The sequence below is a fragment of the Trichomycterus rosablanca genome, chromosome 7 (assembly GCF_030014385.1).
Source record: "Trichomycterus rosablanca isolate fTriRos1 chromosome 7, fTriRos1.hap1, whole genome shotgun sequence".
Classification (NCBI taxonomy): domain Eukaryota; kingdom Metazoa; phylum Chordata; class Actinopteri; order Siluriformes; family Trichomycteridae; genus Trichomycterus; species Trichomycterus rosablanca.
The window spans coordinates 41,881,701-41,896,937 of NC_085994.1; the positions used below are offsets into that span (position 1 = coordinate 41,881,701).

Sequence of the window (15,237 nt, forward strand, 5' to 3'; positions counted from 1 at the left end):
TAGTATTATTAATATTTGTAATTTTGGTATTTATTTATTAATTTAATTATACCTAATAATAAATTAATATTATTGTTTCTTTATTAGTAGTCTTATTTATACTATTATTTTTAAATGTATTTATTATTATCCTATGATCAGAAATAAACATAAATCCATTTCTGCTTTTCTATGCAGTTACATTTTGTTTAAAATTTCTTGTATTATTTATTCATTTATTATTTACATCTGTTGTTTAATTTTATAATTGTTGTGATGTATTTCAGTTTAATAGTTGATTTATGTAGATGATGTGTGATTTATGTAAGTGATGATGGATTTATTGTGTACGTCCTCGTCTCTGTAGTACCGAGTGAACCCGGACGTTTGGCCTTTAACGTCATCGGCCCGACCGTCACTCAGCTGAGCTGGGCGGAGCCGGCCGAGCCCAACGGTGTGATCACCCAGTACGAGGTCGTCTACACGCCCATCAACGAGGACAGCAGTGAGTATCCCAAATATTACACCTTCAACACCAGGTCCAGTCAGGACCTCGTCCAATCAGAACCTGGTCAAGTCAAGGCATCATCCAATCAGAGCCTGGTCCAATCAAGACTTCATCCAATCAGAGCCTGGTCCAGTCAAGGCATCATCCAATCAGAGCCTGGTCCAGTCAGACTCTGGTCCATTTAGGACCTCATCCAATCAGAACCTGGTCCAGTCAAGGCATCATCCAATCAGGGCCTCGTCCAGTCAGGACTTGGTCCAGTCAGGGCCTCGTTTAATTAGGGTCAATCAGAACCTGGTCCAGTCAGGAGTACTAAAAAACTGGAACCTTTGGTATTGGAGTTGATGGGAACTCCAGCCGTCTGCACAGAGGTCAATAAACACACTTTTGGGATGAATTGGAACACTGACAGTGAGTCAGGCTTTCATGTGCAACATTATTGCCTGGGATCAGAAATGCTTGTTTGACTGAATGGGCACAAAGTCCCACACACACACTCCAGTATATTGTGTAAAGCCTTCCCAGAAGAGTGGAGATAGTGTCTCTATGGAAACAGAATTCTATTGTTCTGGTACCAGTAGTACCAGTAGTACCAGTAGTACCAGTAGTTCCAGTAATTCCAGTAGTTCTGGTCACTGCTCAGTGGAGATGTTCTGAAGTTCCTCTGCTTGTATCTCCTCTTGATCCAGAACCCATCGGACCTGATAAGAAGGTGAAGATCGATAACCCGAAGAAGCGCATGCTGCTGATCGAGAACCTGCAGCCCTCCCAGACCTACCAGTATAAAGTACGCGCTAGCAACAAGGTGGGCTGGGGACCGCACCGAGACGCCACCATCAATCTGGCAACCCAACCTCACAGACCCATGTCCAGTAAGTATCTGGGGCTGATAGTAACGTACACACACGAGGACACCAGGATCATCCTGTTACTGTTGGTCGTCAGGCTGAGACTGTGAGATTTCATGGTTTAGTTAGCAATTCAGCTATCTGACTTAGCATTTTAGCTAAAGCTAACTTGGAATTTAAAAGTTACCTGATCTAATCATCTCATCTCATCTAAAAAAAATCGTCCAATCAGGACCTCGTCCGATCAGAATCTGGTCCAATCAGGAGCTTGTCGAATCAGAACCTGCTCCAATTCTGACCTCATCTAATCAGAACTTGGTCCAGTCAGAATGTTTGGTATTTCTCCTGGTTGCTCCAGCAGATTTGAAGTTCTTTGCTAGGTCGTAGGTTCGAATCCCACTGGCTCTGACGTCTGTTTGTGTTCCTCTGCAGTTCCGATTATTCCCGATATTCCCATCGTGGACGCGGAGGCGGGAGAGGAGTACGACAGCTACCTGATGTACAGTAACGAGGTTCTGCGCTCCCCCACCTCCAGCACCAGACCCAGCATGTCCGAGTTCTCTGAAGGTGAGCGGCGTCCTCGCTAGCTGAACGCATGCTACGTGCACCGCTGCTTTTATTATCGTCGCTAGCATTAAGTGCATGATGGGGGGGGGGGGGGGGGGGTTCAGCTGTACCACCAGCCAGGTTGGGTAATCTACAGACCCTGTTGTTCCTTCCCTTACAGACATACAGCCAATCGTGTGTCTGTGTAGGTGCCCGACCGGCTGATAGCAGAGCTGAGACTTGGGGCACCCAGCAATGTTTTATAAGAACATAGTTAGCACTGTTCTCATTTTGGGTCAATGGTGTATGTACGAAAAGCAAAGCGGTTGGATCTGAACCATTTCTAATCAGGACCTTATCCAATCAAAGCAAACCTTATCTAATCAGAATCTGGTCCAATCAGTACATCATCCAATCAGAACCTGGTTCAATCAATACCTCACCTCGTCCAATCATGTTTGTGTTCCAATTAGGACTTCGTCCAGTCTGAACCTGGTCCAATCAAGATTCAAGATTCAAGATTTACTTTATTGTCATTTTACTGTACACCAAAGTGTACAGAAAAAACGAAATTACGTGCATTGGTTCACGTTAAAAACACCACAGGTTTAAAAAATAAAATATATATATAGAATAGTAATGAAGAAAAAGATGTAGGATTAAAAAGTTAATCAAAAGTTAAATAATAATAATAATAATAATAATACTGACATTACGAAAGTTGCACGTCAGGATCAAATCAGGACCTCATCCAATCAAAACGGATCCAATTAGGACCTTATCCAATCAGAACCTGGTCCAATCAGTATATCATCCAATTAGAACCAGGTCCAATCAAAACCTCATCCAGTCAGAACCTGTTCTAATCAGGAGCTCACCTGGTCCGATCAGAATCTGGTCCAATCCGAACTTGGTTCAATCAGAGCCTCATCTAATCAGATGCCCAGCAACGTAGCTACTGACCATTAAAGCGGAGTGTAGAGATGTTGTGGCGGTGTTTATGTAACTAATGAGAAGATTCCTCAAGAGACACGACGCAGACAGACGGGGGTAAGGGCACGCCCATGAATGATATGAAATCTGGTTCTAGGAGTGCAAAGTTCTGTTGGTTCTGGAACCTTGATGAAAACATCTATATTCTCCTTTCTAGCTGCTGCTTTAAGATGAGCTTCTCTCTGGTGCTCAGGTTCTTCTGCTCAGGTTCTTCCTGCTGTTGCTTCTCCTCTCTTTGGCTTTGCTTGAAGTTAGTGACTAACCGTAGCCTGCTAACCCACCGGTGCTCCATGCTGTGCCTGCTCTCCCCTCCACATGATCCACCGAAGGCAGGAGGAGGTGGCAGCACGTTCAGCTGGTGGGCTCGGACCTGGATCTCCGCACGGTGTCCTGGAGGCTGCCGGCCGAAATAATTCTGACCCGGAGCGCCAGCGCCAGCACTTTGGAAAGCGAGGACGCGCTGACCTCCTCCGCCCATTCCCAGACGCCTCACCCCGCGGGGGGGCGGCTCCAGTACCCGCCCGACGATTCTACGAACACGGTGCCTTTCCAGAACCTTCCACAAGGTGAAGATCTACATCTCCACCGCATGCCAGCCTGCCATGCCGTAATGCCCTACTGCTGCCTCTGCTGCCGCCGCTCTGGGTGGCTTACTGGCCTGGAAACGCTGCTGCCGTGCATCTTACTGAATTAAACTGGGAAACGTAACCTCCCGCCACTGGCTGATGATGAGGGGAATGGCTCGGCGCCTCTAAGCCTACAGCAATACCAGGACACACGGACGACGTTCTGTTAGCATGCTAATGCTAGTTTATTTTCCTTCTGCGTCTACAGACCAGGTCGTGAACGGGAAGTGGGATCAGAGCTTCCTGTTCCCGGGTGGAGGAAGCTCCCTGACGCGGAACATCAGCACGTCCTCCACCAGCTACAGCCTCTCACCCCGACCCGGAACCGCCAACCAGACCACCGAGTCCACAACCACTTACATAACCAACAAAGGTGGGTACACACTCCACCCAAACGCATCCAACACACACACACACTACTCAGAATGGGTTTTGGTCAAATCCCAGACGACTTTTTATCGTTTTTACAAGGTTTCTAAGTGGAAGATGAGTGTATATGAGTAACAGGACTGAGGTAACAGGAATATAGGTTTAGGTAACAGGAATGAACCTTTAGGTAACAGGAATATAGGTTTAGGTAACAGGAATGAACGTTTAGGTAACAGGAATGAAGGTTTAGGTAACAGGAATGAAGGTTTAGGTAACAGGAATGAACGTATAGGTAACAGGAATGAACATTTAGGGAACAGGAATATAGGTTTAGGTAACAGGAATGAACGTATAGGTAACAGGAATGAAGGTTTAGGTAACAGGAATGAACGTATAGGTAACAGGAATGAAGGTTTAGGTAACAGGAATGAACGTTTAGGTAACAGGAATGAAGGTTTAGGTAACAGGAATGAAGGTTTAGGTAACAGGAATGAAGGTTTAGGTAACAGGAATGAACATTTAGGGAACAGGAATATAGGTTTAGGTAACAGGAATGAACGTTTAGGTAACAGGAATATAGGTTTAGGTAACAGGAATGAACATTTAGGGAACAGGAATATAGGTTTAGGTAACAGGAATGAACGTATAGGTAACAGGAATATAGGTTTAGGTAACAGGAATGAACGTATAGGTAACAGGAATATAGGTTTAGGTAACAGGAATGAACGTATAGGTAACAGGAATGAAGGTTTAGGTAACAGGAATGAACGTATAGGTAACAGGAATATAGGTTTAGGTAACAGGAATGAAGGTATAGGTAACAGGAATGAACGTATAGGTAACAGGAATGAACGTATAGGTAACAGGAATATAGGTTTAGGTAACAGGAATGAACGTATAGGTAACAGGAATGAAGGTTTAGGTAACAGGAATGAACGTATAGGTAACAGGAATGAAGGTTTAGGTAACAGGAATGAACGTATAGGTAACAGGAATGAAGGTTTAGGTAACAGGAATGAACGTATAGGTAACAGGAATATAGGTTTAGGTAACAGGAATGAACGTATAGGTAACAGGAATACAGGTTTAGGTAACAGGAATGAACGTATAGGTAACAGGAATATAGGTTTAGGTAACAGGAATGAACGTATAGGTAACAGGAATATAGGTTTAGGTAACAGGAATGAACGTATAGGTAACAGGAATATAGGTTTAGGTAACAGGAATGAACGTATAGGTAACAGGAATGTAGGTTTAGGTAACAGGAATGAAGGTATAGGTAACAGGAATGAACGTATAGGTAACAGGAATGAACGTATAGGTAACAGGAATATAGGTTTAGGTAACAGGAATGAACGTATAGGTAACAGGAATGAAGGTTTAGGTAACAGGAATGAACGTATAGGTAACAGGAATGAAGGTTTAGGTAACAGGAATGAACGTATAGGTAACAGGAATGAAGGTTTAGGTAACAGGAATGAACGTATAGGTAACAGGAATATAGGTTTAGGTAACAGGAATGAAGGTATAGGTAACAGGAATGAACGTATAGGTAACAGGAATGAACGTATAGGTAACAGGAATATAGGTTTAGGTAACAGGAATGAACGTATAGGTAACAGGAATGAAGGTTTAGGTAACAGGAATGAACGTATAGGTAACAGGAATATAGGTTTAGGTAACAGGAATGAACGTATAGGTAACAGGAATGAAGGTTTAGGTAACAGGAATGAACGTATAGGTAACAGGAATGAAGGTTTAGGTAACAGGAATGAACGGATAGGTAACAGGAATGAAGGTTTAGGTAACAGGAATGAACGGATAGGTAACAGGAATGAAGGTTTAGGTAACAGGAATGAACGTATAGGTAACAGGAATGAAGGTTTAGGTAACAGGAATGAACGGATAGGTAACAGGAATGAAGGTTTAGGTAACAGGAATGAACGTATAGGTAACAGGAATGAAGGTTTAGGTAACAGGAATGAACGGATAGGTAACAGGAATGAAGGTTTAGGTAACAGGAATGAACGTATAGGTAACAGGAATGAAGGTTTAGGTAACAGGAATGAACGTATAGGTAACAGGAATGAAGGTTTAGGTAACAGGAATGAACGGATAGGTAACAGGAATGAAGGTTTAGGTAACAGGAATGAACGTATAGGTAACAGGAATGAAGGTTTAGGTAACAGGAATGAACGTATAGGTAACAGGAATGAAGGTTTAGGTAACAGGAATGAACGGATAGGTAACAGGAATGAAGGTTTAGGTAACAGGAATGAACGGATAGGTAACAGGAATGAAGGTTTAGGTAACAGGAATGAACGTATAGGTAACAGGAATGAAGGTTTAGGTAACAGGAATGAACGTATAGGTAACAGGAATATAGGTTTAGGTAACAGGAATGAACGTATAGGTAACAGGAATGAAGGTTTAGGTAACAGGAATGAACGTATAGGTAACAGGAATGAAGGTTTAGGTAACAGGAATGAACGTATAGGTAACAGGAATGAAGGTTTAGGTAACAGGAATTAACGTATAGGTAACAGGAATGAAGGTTTAGGTAACAGGAATGAACGGATAGGTAACAGGAATGAAGGTTTAGGTAACAGGAATGAACGTATAGGTAACAGGAATGAAGGTTTAGGTAACAGGAATGAACGGATAGGTAACAGGAATGAAGGTTTAGGTAACAGGAATGAACGTATAGGTAACAGGAATGAAGGTTTAGGTAACAGGAATGAACGGATAGGTAACAGGAATGAAGGTTTAGGTAACAGGAATGAACGGATAGGTAACAGGAATGAAGGTTTAGGTAACAGGAATGAAGGTTTAGGTAACAGGAATGAAGGTTTAGGTAACAGGAATGAAGGTTTAGGTAACAGGAATGAACGTATAGGTAACAGGAATGAAGGTTTAGGTAACAGGAATGAACGTATAGGTAACAGGAATGAAGGTTTAGGTAACAGGAATGAAGGTGGAGATGAATCTTCTCAGGGGAAAAAGGGAGAACCTACTCATGCGCTTCCCATGACCTTCAGTAGATACAGATAATGAACATTTCTGTGACGTGTACATACAACGTCCTGGTGATGGAAACATGACCTGATCTGATGGACATGGTTTCACTGCCTGGTTCTTCTGATCTTCTGCGTTCCAGGAGGATCACGTCAGATCGGTGGTGGACTCCTCACAGAAGACGTGATCATGAGGAAACGCTCTGATAACAGGAACTACTATGAAACCGATAACGTGCGAGACTCCATCGTGATGGGTGAAGTGACCGACGGCTTCTCCAGCGTCCTCAGTAAGTACAGATTCTGTAACGCGTACGCCCACCCATGCTGTACGGGCACAGAGATGTGAGCGCTCGCAGCGAGAATCTTTGGCTGACTATCGCTTGATGTCTTCACTCGTAACGTTCCTCCTGCCTTGCCATGTCTCACCTGTATGCATTTCCTGTCTGTCTGTCTGTGACTGTTCTACCATGTGCTGCCCTGCGCTTCCCTGCCACAGCCGGTGGCGGCATTCTTTCAGGCGGCTCTAGCTTCAGCCAGACCACAGCTACCGGTTACAGCCTGAGCTCCAGGGTCCGCGATCAGTCCGAGGACATCAGTGAGGCTCTGCAGAACCTGGACAGGGTTCTTCAGGGTGAGTGGATCCAGAGGCAACCAATCCAAACCGTAGAGAGTCCCAAACTTCACAGCCGAGACTCTTTACTTTGGATTGGTTGGTGACTGCCACTGACCTATAGACCTGAACTAGACTTAACTGGAATCTTAACTGGAATCATTGGGTCTGTGTGAAAACCTGGTCATCTCTCTACACAGGCGCATTCACGTCATCCTACCCTCCTGAGAAGAGGGCATGTCTAAGGGAGGTAGGGGGTAGAGAGCAGGGCGGGTCCATAGGTCTTCACACAGACCCAAAGTCTGATCTACTGTGCAGTCTGTCGATTATTATGATCCTGGATGGCGTCTCTTACCCGCAGATTCTCGGGTGCCACGGGGGGTCCCTGAAACCCCGAGCAGGCTGGTGTTTTCTGCTCTGGGCCCCACAGCTCTGAAGGTCAGCTGGCAGGAACCCCACTGTGAGAAGCCGATAATGGGATACTGCGTCCTCTACCAGCTTCTCAACGGAGGTGAGAACCGAAAGTGCTCCCTAACCCCCGTCTGAAGGCTCTTTGAAGCATGTAGTGCGCTGTAGAGTAGAACAGTACCAGCTCTGAGTAGTCTGGGCACTGGAAGCTGGTGGAGATCCAGTAGGAATCTTGGAGGTTCCAGTTGGCTCCACTGGCTCCAGTTCATGATGCAGTTCGAGATGTTCATGTTTGTGATGCGTCCTGTAGGTGAGACGAAGCGGATGGACATCGCCAACCCCGCCCAGAACTCAGTGGTGGTGCAGGATCTGCTGCCCAACCAGTCGTACCTGTTCAAGGTGAAAGCTCAGAGTAAGGAGGGCTGGGGCCCCGAGAGAGAGGGCGTCATCACCATCGAGTCTACAGTCGACCCCAAGAGTCCCCTCAGCCCCGTTCCAGGTGAGACACGTACTGGTCCAATCAGAACCTCATACAGTCACAACCTGGTCCAATCAGGACCTCCAATCAGGAACTGATCCAATCAGGACCTCATCCAATCAGAACCTCATCCAGTCACAACCTGGTCCAGTCAGAACCTCCAATCATGACCTTGTCCAATCAGAATCTGGTCCAATTAGAACTTCATCCAAACAAAACCTGGTCCAATCAGAACCTCATCTAATCAGAATCTGGTCCAATCAGAACCTGGTCCAATCAGAACCTGGTTCAGTCAGAATTTGGTCCAATCAGAACCTCATCTAATCAGAATCTGGTCCAATCAGAACCTGGTTCAGTCAGAATTTGGTCTAATCAGAACCTCATCTAATCAGAATCTGGTCCAATCAGAATCTGGTCCAATCAGAACCTGGTTCAGTCAGAACCTCATCCAGTCACAACCTGGTCCAATCAGGACATCATCCAATCAGAACCTCATCCAATCTGAACCTGGTCCAATCTGAACCTGGTCCAATCAGAACCTGGTTCAGTCAGAACCTCATCCAATCAGAATTTGGTCCAATCAGGACTTCATTTAATCAGAACCTCATCAGAATCTGGTCCAATCAGAACCTGGTTCAGTCAGAATTTGGTCCAATCAGAACCTCATCTAATCAGAATTTGGTCCAATCAGAACCTCATCTAATCAGAATCTGGTCCAATCAGAACCTGGTTCAGTCAGAATTTGGTCTAATCAGAACCTCATCTAATCAGAATCTGGTCCAATCAGAATCTGGTCCAATCAGAACCTGGTCCAACCAGAACCTGGTTCAGTCAGAACCTCATCCAGTCACAACCTGGTCCAATCAGGACATCATCCAATCAGAACCTCATCCAATCTGAACCTGGTCCAATCTGAACCTGGTCCAATCAGAACCTGGTTCAGTCAGAACCTCATCCAATCAGAATTTGGTCCAATCAGGACTTCATTTAATCAGAACCTCATCAGAATCTGGTCCAATCAGAACCTGGTTCAGTCAGAATTTGGTCCAATCAGAACCTCATCTAATCAGAATTTGGTCCAATCAGAACCTCATCTAATCAGAATCTGGTCCAATCAGAACCTGGTTCAGTCAGAATTTGGTCTAATCAGAACCTCATCTAATCAGAATCTGGTCCAATCAGAATCTGGTCCAATCAGAACCTGGTCCAACCAGAACCTGGTTCAGTCAGAACCTCATCCAGTCACAACCTGGTCCAATCAGGACATCATCCAATCAGAACCTCATCCAATCTGAACCTGGTCCAATCTGAACCTGGTCCAATCAGAACCTGGTTCAGTCAGAACCTCATCCAATCAGAATTTGGTCCAATCAGGACTTCATTTAATCAGAACCTCATCAGAATCTGGTCCAATCAGAACCTGGTTCAGTCAGAATTTGGTCCAATCAGAACCTCATCTAATCAGAATTTGGTCCAATCAGAACCTCATCTAATCAGAATCTGGTCCAATCAGAACCTGGTTCAGTCAGAATTTGGTCTAATCAGAACCTCATCTAATCAGAATCTGGTCCAATCAGAACCTGGTCCAACCAGAACCTGGTTCAGTCAGAACCTCATCCAGTCACAACCTGGTCCAATCAGGACATCATCCAATCAGAACCTGATCCAATTAGAACTTCTTCCTATCAGAGTCTGGTCCAATCAGGACCTAGTGTAATCAGTTTTTTGGTGGACCATATTTCAGCCCAGATGTTCTGTTCCTCAGGTTCCTCGTTCACTCTGAGCACGCCGAGTGCACCGGGGCCGCTGGTCTTCACCGCATTAAGTCCGGAGACTCTGCAGCTCAGCTGGGATAAACCACGCAAACCCAACGGCGAGATCCTCGGCTACGTCGTCACCTGTGAGCAGCTGCACGGTGGAGGTCAGCGTCCAGACGTTCACGTGTTCATCAGTGAGGAGTTGAGATTTAATATATTAGTACTGTATTAACACGTGGTTTTATTTATGGTCTGCAGGAGATCAGCGCTCCTTCCAGCTCAGTGGGAGTTCTGCTACCTCCCTGACCGTCTCTGACCTGAGTGAGAACGTACCCTACAAGTTCAAGGTCCAGGCTCAGACCACACAGGGCTTCGGGCCGGAGAGAGAGGGGATCATCACCATCGAGTCTCAGGACGGAGGTAAAATACACATGATTTCTACAATATTCAAAATGTACAATAATTAACTGAACATTAGAGGAACTCTGGTACCTCCTCACAGAGCTCATGATCAAAGAGGTTCCACAGAAATAAAATCAAATCATTTTATGATCAGGTCTGATTTAAATCTCTGTGTCTGTAGGGACGATGGGTCAGTTCGGCGGAACGTCTTTCACGAGGAGAGAAGTGTTCAACCTGCCGACGCAGGGCACCACCCACACAACCCACACCATGTTTACTGAACCCTTCATCACCCCAGGTACACCCTCACCCACCCTCACTAACCCTCACTAACCCTTCATCACCCCACTATACCCTCACCCACCCTCACCCACCCTCACTAACCCTCCGTCACCCCACTACACCCTCACCCACCCTCACTAACCCTCCGTCACCCTCACCCACCCTCACTAACCCTCCGTCACCCTCACCCACCCTCACTAACCCTCCGTCACCCTCACCCACCCTCACTAACCCTCCGTCACCCTCACCCACCCTCACTAACCCTCTGTCACCCCACTATACCCTCACTAACCCTCCGTCACCCCACTATACCCTACCCTCACTAACCCTCCGTCACCCCAGGTACACCCTCACCCACCCTCACAAAGCTTTACTAACCCTCCGTCACCCCACTACACCCTCACCCACCCTCACCCACCCTCACTAACCCTCCGTCACCCCACTACACCCTCACCCACCCTCACTAACCCTCCGTCACCCTCACCCACCCTCACTAACCCTCCGTCACCCTCACCCACCCTCACTAACCCTCTGTCACCCTCACCCACCCTCACTAACCCTCTGTCACCCCACTATACCCTCACTAACCCTCCGTCACCCCACTATACCCTACCCTCACTAACCCTCCGTCACCCCAGGTACACCCTCACCCACCCTCACAAAGCTTTACTAACCCTCCGTCACCCCACTACACCCTCACCCACCCTCACCCACCCTCACTAACCCTTCATCACCCCACTACACCCTCACCCACCCTCACCCACCCTCACTAACCCTCCGTCACCCTCACCCACCCTCACTAACCCTCCGTCACCCTCACCCACCCTCACTAACCCTCCGTCACCCCACTATACCCTCACCCACCCTCACCCACCCTCACTAACCCTCCGTCACCCTCACCCACCCTCACTAACCCTCCGTCACCCCACTATACCCTACCCTCACTAACCCTTCATCACCCCAGGTACACCCTCACCCACCCTCACCCACCCTCACTAACCCTCCGTCACCCCACTATACCCTCACCCACCCTCACCCACCCTCACTAACCCTCCGTCACCCTCACCCACCCTCACTAACCCTCTGTCACCCTCACCCACCCTCACTAACCCTCCGTCACCCCACTATACCCTACCCTCACTAACCCTTCATCACCCCAGGTACACCCTCACCCACCCTCACCCACCCTCACTAACCCTCCGTCACCCCACTATACCCTCACTAACCCTCCGTCACCCCACTATACCCTACCCTCACTAACCCTTCATCACCCCAGGTACACCCTCACCCACCCTCACTAACCCTCCGTCACCCTCACCCACCCTCACTAACCCTCCGTCACCCTCACCCACCCTCACTAACCCTCCGTCACCCCACTATACCCTCACTAACCCTTCATCACCCCAGGTACACCCTCACCCACCCTCACAAAGCTTTACTAACCCTCCGTCACCCCACTATACCCTCACCCACCCTCACCCACCCTCACCCACCCTCACTAACCCTCACTAACCCTCCGTCACCCCACTATACCCTCACTAACCCTTCATCACCCCAGGTACACCCTCACCCACCCTCACAAACCTTCACTAACCCTCCGTCACCCCACTATACCCTCACTAACCCTTCATCACCCCAGGTACACCCTCACCCACCCTCACAAAGCTTTACTAACCCTCCGTCACCCCACTATACCCTCACCCACCCTCACCCACCCTCACAAACCTTCACTAACCCTTCACACACCATGTACAGGACCGGTACACTTAAACTTCCTTTCCAGCTTGTGTTTCTTTCAGGTTTCGTATCTTACCAATCCAATCATGTGTGTGTGTGTGTGTGTGTGTGTGTGTGTGTGTGTTTTAGAGGGTATGATGATGTCCAGCAGACAGATCACTCAGCAGATGGAGCTCAGCGGCGGCAGCATCACCCGTCAGGTGGAGATGGTTCAGAGAGGAGTAACGTCCAGCGTCACCAAGAAAGTGGAGAAACAGTTTTATCAGGCATAAAGACGTCGTTACCGTCTACTGACCATTACTGACTTTACTTACCAACATCTCAGACCCTAACCCAACATCTCAGACCCTAACCCAACATCTCAGACCCTAACCCAACATCTCAGACCCTAACCCAACATCTCAGATCTGCTCTTTACATTTCATATCAATAACACAGTAACACAATAACACAGTAACACAGTAACGTTGTGACATCACAACTTCAGCTTCTCTACAGATTACTGAAGAGCACGAGATGAAACACGTTGATGCCCCAAGGATCTTTGTGTAGATCAGATTTATAGCTCCACTCCCTAATGTATTTACTCCAAAATAACCTGGACGATTCATGTACTAAGTGCCTAAAGACTCCATGTGAATAATGAAAGTGGTGTTTCAGATTCAGTATTGAACTGTAGTGTTTGTTTCTGTTCAAATCAAGAGTTACTTTGGGCTTTAGACAGTAATAATAATAATAATAATAATAATAATAATAAGTTTTTTACTCTCTAAACCTTTTTCTTATTGAATGTAAACCAAAAGTATTTGAATGTGTTTCTGTGTTCCTGATGTTTATGCCGAACTCTTTGCACAAGCGTGTAATCCTGTCTCGTTTATTTACTCAGACTTTCATTATTAAGGGATTTTTTAATGTATTTCTGTATTTTCTAACAATGTTGAATATTATAAATATTTTGTACATCGTACGATGCTAACTTTGTAAACTAACATTACCAGTTTATTTTTACAATTGAGACGAGCAGTGCTGACCAGTGAAATGAACTAAACTCATGGATGCTGAGATGAGCTACAGTAACTATGGAAATGTTAGATTAAAAGTTAGCATCATGTTTTGGAGCAGAATAAGGATTTTACACTCCACATTTCAAAACTAAATATGATTTCATTTTGTTTGTATTTTATTACACACTACATGAGTCTCACAGCTTCTGTTATAATCATTAATGATGCAGAATTTACTGTACACAAAAGCATGTGGAATTTTTATCTTTTTTTAAATCCTGAACTTCTAGTATCAACCTCAGTTCTGTTCATAATAACACAAAAGCACTTACATTTAAGACTTACATGCAACACTGCCACCTATAAACATCATTCACTAATTTAACTTCATTCTGGCTTCCAGGGCAGTGGCTAGCTCAGCCATTAAGCTACTGGAAAATGATCGTAAAGTCACTGTTGGACCCCTGAGCAAGGCCCTTAACTCTCAGTTACTCAGATTGTGTTCAGTCAGAACTGTAAGTCTATTTAGATAAAATCGTCTGATTAATGTAAATAATTAATACTAATAACAGTGTGACCAAACATTGCCTAATTTATAATCTGTTCCTGTTCAGCATCTAGGAGGAAGTATTAGGTAAAACTAAATAAATAAATAAATAAAATACACAATTATTTTATACTGTTATCGATAAAATTATGATTTTATCTTGCTTGCTAGAATTTAAGAGGAACAGCGGCAGTATTTACTTTACTGCAATGTAAATGTTTGGTGCTGTTTAAATGAGGAACTGCATGTCTGGGACTGATGTGTTTGCTCTGCCTTTTTGGATAATGCTTTTTTCTGGCTTTTATTTTTTATATATTTTAAGTACAGTGTTTTTATTTGTTATAATTTTACATGTATTCCAATATGAGGATGAAAACCTGCTTATTTCATCAATCTCTGATATTTCACTGTCAACACTGTTTCATTAAACATGTCAACTCTACATTTAATAAACAATAAAGCTGATGGATGAATGATGTGTCCGCTTGTTTGTTAGTCGTCTAAATGTAATGTAAATGTATTTAAATATTTAATGTATTTAGTGCTCCAAAAATATGGTCCAAAAGACAGTGGAAACATGCTGTGGTTAGTCGAGATGAAAAAGACCATCCAGACTGTTATCAGTGAAAAGTGTAAAAGCCAGCATCTGTGATGATATAAGGGTTCATCAGTGCCCACGGTGTAGGTGACCTGCATATGTGTGAATGTATCACAGAGGCGTATATTAGGATTTTAGAGAGACACTTCAAGGTGCTGCCATCAAGGTGACGTCTTTCCTTGGGTAGTCCACGTTTATTCCAGCAAGACGATTCCAGGCCTCATTCTGCACGCGCTACAACAGAATGGCTTCATCAGAGTGTGTGTGCTTGGCCGGCCTGCCTGCAGTTCAGATCTGTCTCCTATTGAAAAGAGAAGAATCAGACGACGGCGAGCACGGACTGTTGAGCAGCTAAAGTCTCGTATCGAGTAAGAACGGAGAAAAATTCCACTCACAAACCTGCAACCATCAGTGTCCTCAGTTCCTCACACATTAAACAGTAGAAATGAATAGGAACACTGATGGAACACAGAGCTAAACATGAGTGAATGAATGAATGAGTGAGTGAATATGTGTTGTCCTGTGATG

The 15,237-nt window shown here is 45.3% G+C and overlaps 1 protein-coding gene across 5 annotated transcripts in view; it reads left to right on the forward strand.

The window, feature by feature from the left end:
* Positions 1–14,572, forward strand: part of itgb4 (integrin, beta 4) — a 49,625-nt gene extending 35,053 nt beyond the window's left edge. For 3 of the 5 annotated variants that reach the window (XM_062999436.1, XM_062999435.1, XM_062999434.1), the window contains 12 exons: positions 347–484; positions 1,177–1,359; positions 1,768–1,902; positions 3,709–3,873; positions 7,027–7,173; positions 7,383–7,517; positions 7,858–8,007; positions 8,215–8,403; positions 10,148–10,303; positions 10,398–10,559; positions 10,723–10,839; positions 12,690–14,572. In XM_062999436.1, coding sequence (XP_062855506.1) covers positions 347–484; positions 1,177–1,359; positions 1,768–1,902; positions 3,709–3,873; positions 7,027–7,173; positions 7,383–7,517; positions 7,858–8,007; positions 8,215–8,403; positions 10,148–10,303; positions 10,398–10,559; positions 10,723–10,839; positions 12,690–12,832 — 1,820 coding nt within the window. In that variant the 3' untranslated portion in view covers positions 12,833–14,572. Of the gene's footprint in view, positions 1–346; positions 485–1,176; positions 1,360–1,767; positions 1,903–3,708; positions 3,874–7,026; positions 7,174–7,382; positions 7,518–7,696; positions 8,008–8,214; positions 8,404–10,147; positions 10,304–10,397; positions 10,560–10,722; positions 10,840–12,689 lie in introns of those variants that run through there. The other 2 variants (XM_062999437.1, XM_062999438.1) reach the window with 2 other exon arrangements.
* The last annotated feature ends 665 nt before the right edge of the window (positions 14,573–15,237 follow it).